Source organism: Pinus tabuliformis, chromosome 1_2, assembly GCF_031772625.1.
Source record: "Pinus tabuliformis cultivar Carrire ecotype Pingquan chromosome 1_2, CPIR1, whole genome shotgun sequence".
NCBI classification, from domain to species: Eukaryota; Viridiplantae; Streptophyta; class Pinopsida; order Pinales; family Pinaceae; genus Pinus; species Pinus tabuliformis.
The window spans coordinates 119,530,519-119,531,987 of NC_142298.1; the positions used below are offsets into that span (position 1 = coordinate 119,530,519).

A 1,469-nucleotide genomic window follows, 5' to 3' on the forward strand; every position below is an offset into this window, starting at 1 on the left:
CACGGATATGCATATATATCAACTCACGGGAGGATCTAGCCTTCTGAATTTTTTTAAATGAATGGACATGATTTCACGGGAGTGGATTAGTCTTGGGAATTTTTTTAAAATTAATCTGTTTTTAAAATAATAAAATAATTCATAACCCTAAACACTTATGAAGCTAGATAGCCCACCGATTCTTGACAAATACAAATTCACATGAAACATAACTCCAATATTCAGAGGAACAGATAACAATATTATTGCAATGACTCGCACGGCAGATTAATCGCCCACCAATTCATGCACGAATACGAATTCACCTGATACATTCTAACTCACTAAATTTAACACAACAGCTATTATCTAAATATTATTTTAGCCATCTGTAAGCCTCCTCCTTTCTAATTGCCAGCGGGTGGTGATGTCAATTTTGCTCTAACGTCCGACAGAAGTTCAAATAACTTCGCCGGATCGGGCAAAGCTTCTTTCACTCCCTCCGCTTTACAAAATTTGTGGGCCCATGTACTTAATAGCGGCATTTTTTGCTTGTCTATTAAAACACTATCGGTAATCCTCTCGATCGTTTGGACCGTTACCAATAGCCCGCCCAATGCAATGTCAACCAACCCTATCTCATCTCCTCCAAAATACGCTTTCCCGGACAACGCTTCCTCCAACAGAAGGAGGTTTGCCACCGATTCCTCCACCGCTTTCTGTTGCTCCTCACCCTCGCCCTTGAAAACTCCCCGAATACTTGGAGTGAACTGCAGCCACCAATAATTAATGTTAGAGGCAGAAATGCGAAAAACTAATTGCAACTCACAAAATCCCAAATAGCAGATAACGAACAAATGGGTGAATTACCTTATCGTCTATGAAGGCAGCCCAGAAGCGGGCAATGGCTCGGTCATATGGATCTTTGGGTGTAAAATTGGGTGCCTTATTTCCCCATTTCTCCTCAATGTATTGCACAATAATCGTCGATTCACAAACAGGCTTCCCGTTGTGGATGAGCACCGGAAACTTGTTGTCAACAGGGTTTGATTGCAGCAGCAGCTCGCTCCTATTTTGCATAATCTCTTCGATTAACTCATAATGGATCCCTTTGAGAGCGAGCGCTACGCGAACCCGCGCCACTAAGGGACTGTAAGCCCCACCGAAGAGCTTTACTTGCGCATCTTCTCCACAACCCTCCATTGTTATGAAATCTGTTTTTTCAAATGTAATGCGCTTCTCTGGGATATGTCTACCTGCCTCTGGTATCTCTAGTGCACTTATTTGTATATAAGAATATAAAAACTTGTGCCGCACCAATTTGACGTACGTAGTGACGTAGTCAGGCCAGACCCATTTGATAGCTCCATCTTTCGGACGTATTCAGGCCAGACCAATTTGACTTTAACTCTTCTGACGTACGTAGTCACGTAGTCAGGGCATAACAATTTGACTTTAACTCTTTTGACATACGTAGTGACGTGGTCGTG

The 1,469-nt window shown here is 42.3% G+C and overlaps 1 protein-coding gene across 1 annotated transcript; it reads right to left on the bottom strand.

The window, feature by feature from the left end:
- Nucleotides 1-226: 226 nt before the first annotated feature.
- On the bottom strand, nt 227-1,234 carry LOC149204798 (glutathione S-transferase U17-like). Its single transcript, XM_089393374.1, has 2 exons — nt 850-1,234; nt 227-749 (listed from the first exon to the last, which is right to left on the bottom strand). Exons 1-2 carry the CDS (start codon nt 1,180-1,182, stop codon nt 387-389), a joined length of 696 nt encoding a protein of 231 aa, XP_089249500.1. The 5' UTR covers nt 1,183-1,234; the 3' UTR covers nt 227-386.
- Nucleotides 1,235-1,469: the final 235 nt, after the last annotated feature.

Bases quoted from the DNA above. Each gene is read 5' to 3' on its own strand.
- LOC149204798 (XM_089393374.1), bottom strand. From the start codon at position 1,182: ATGGAGGGTTGTGGAGAAGATGCGCAAGTAAAGCTCTTCGGTGGGGCT. The intron at 750-849 runs GTAATTCACCCA...TGGTGGCTGCAG, and splicing joins CTGCCTTCATAGACGATAAG to TTCACTCCAAGTATTCGGGG.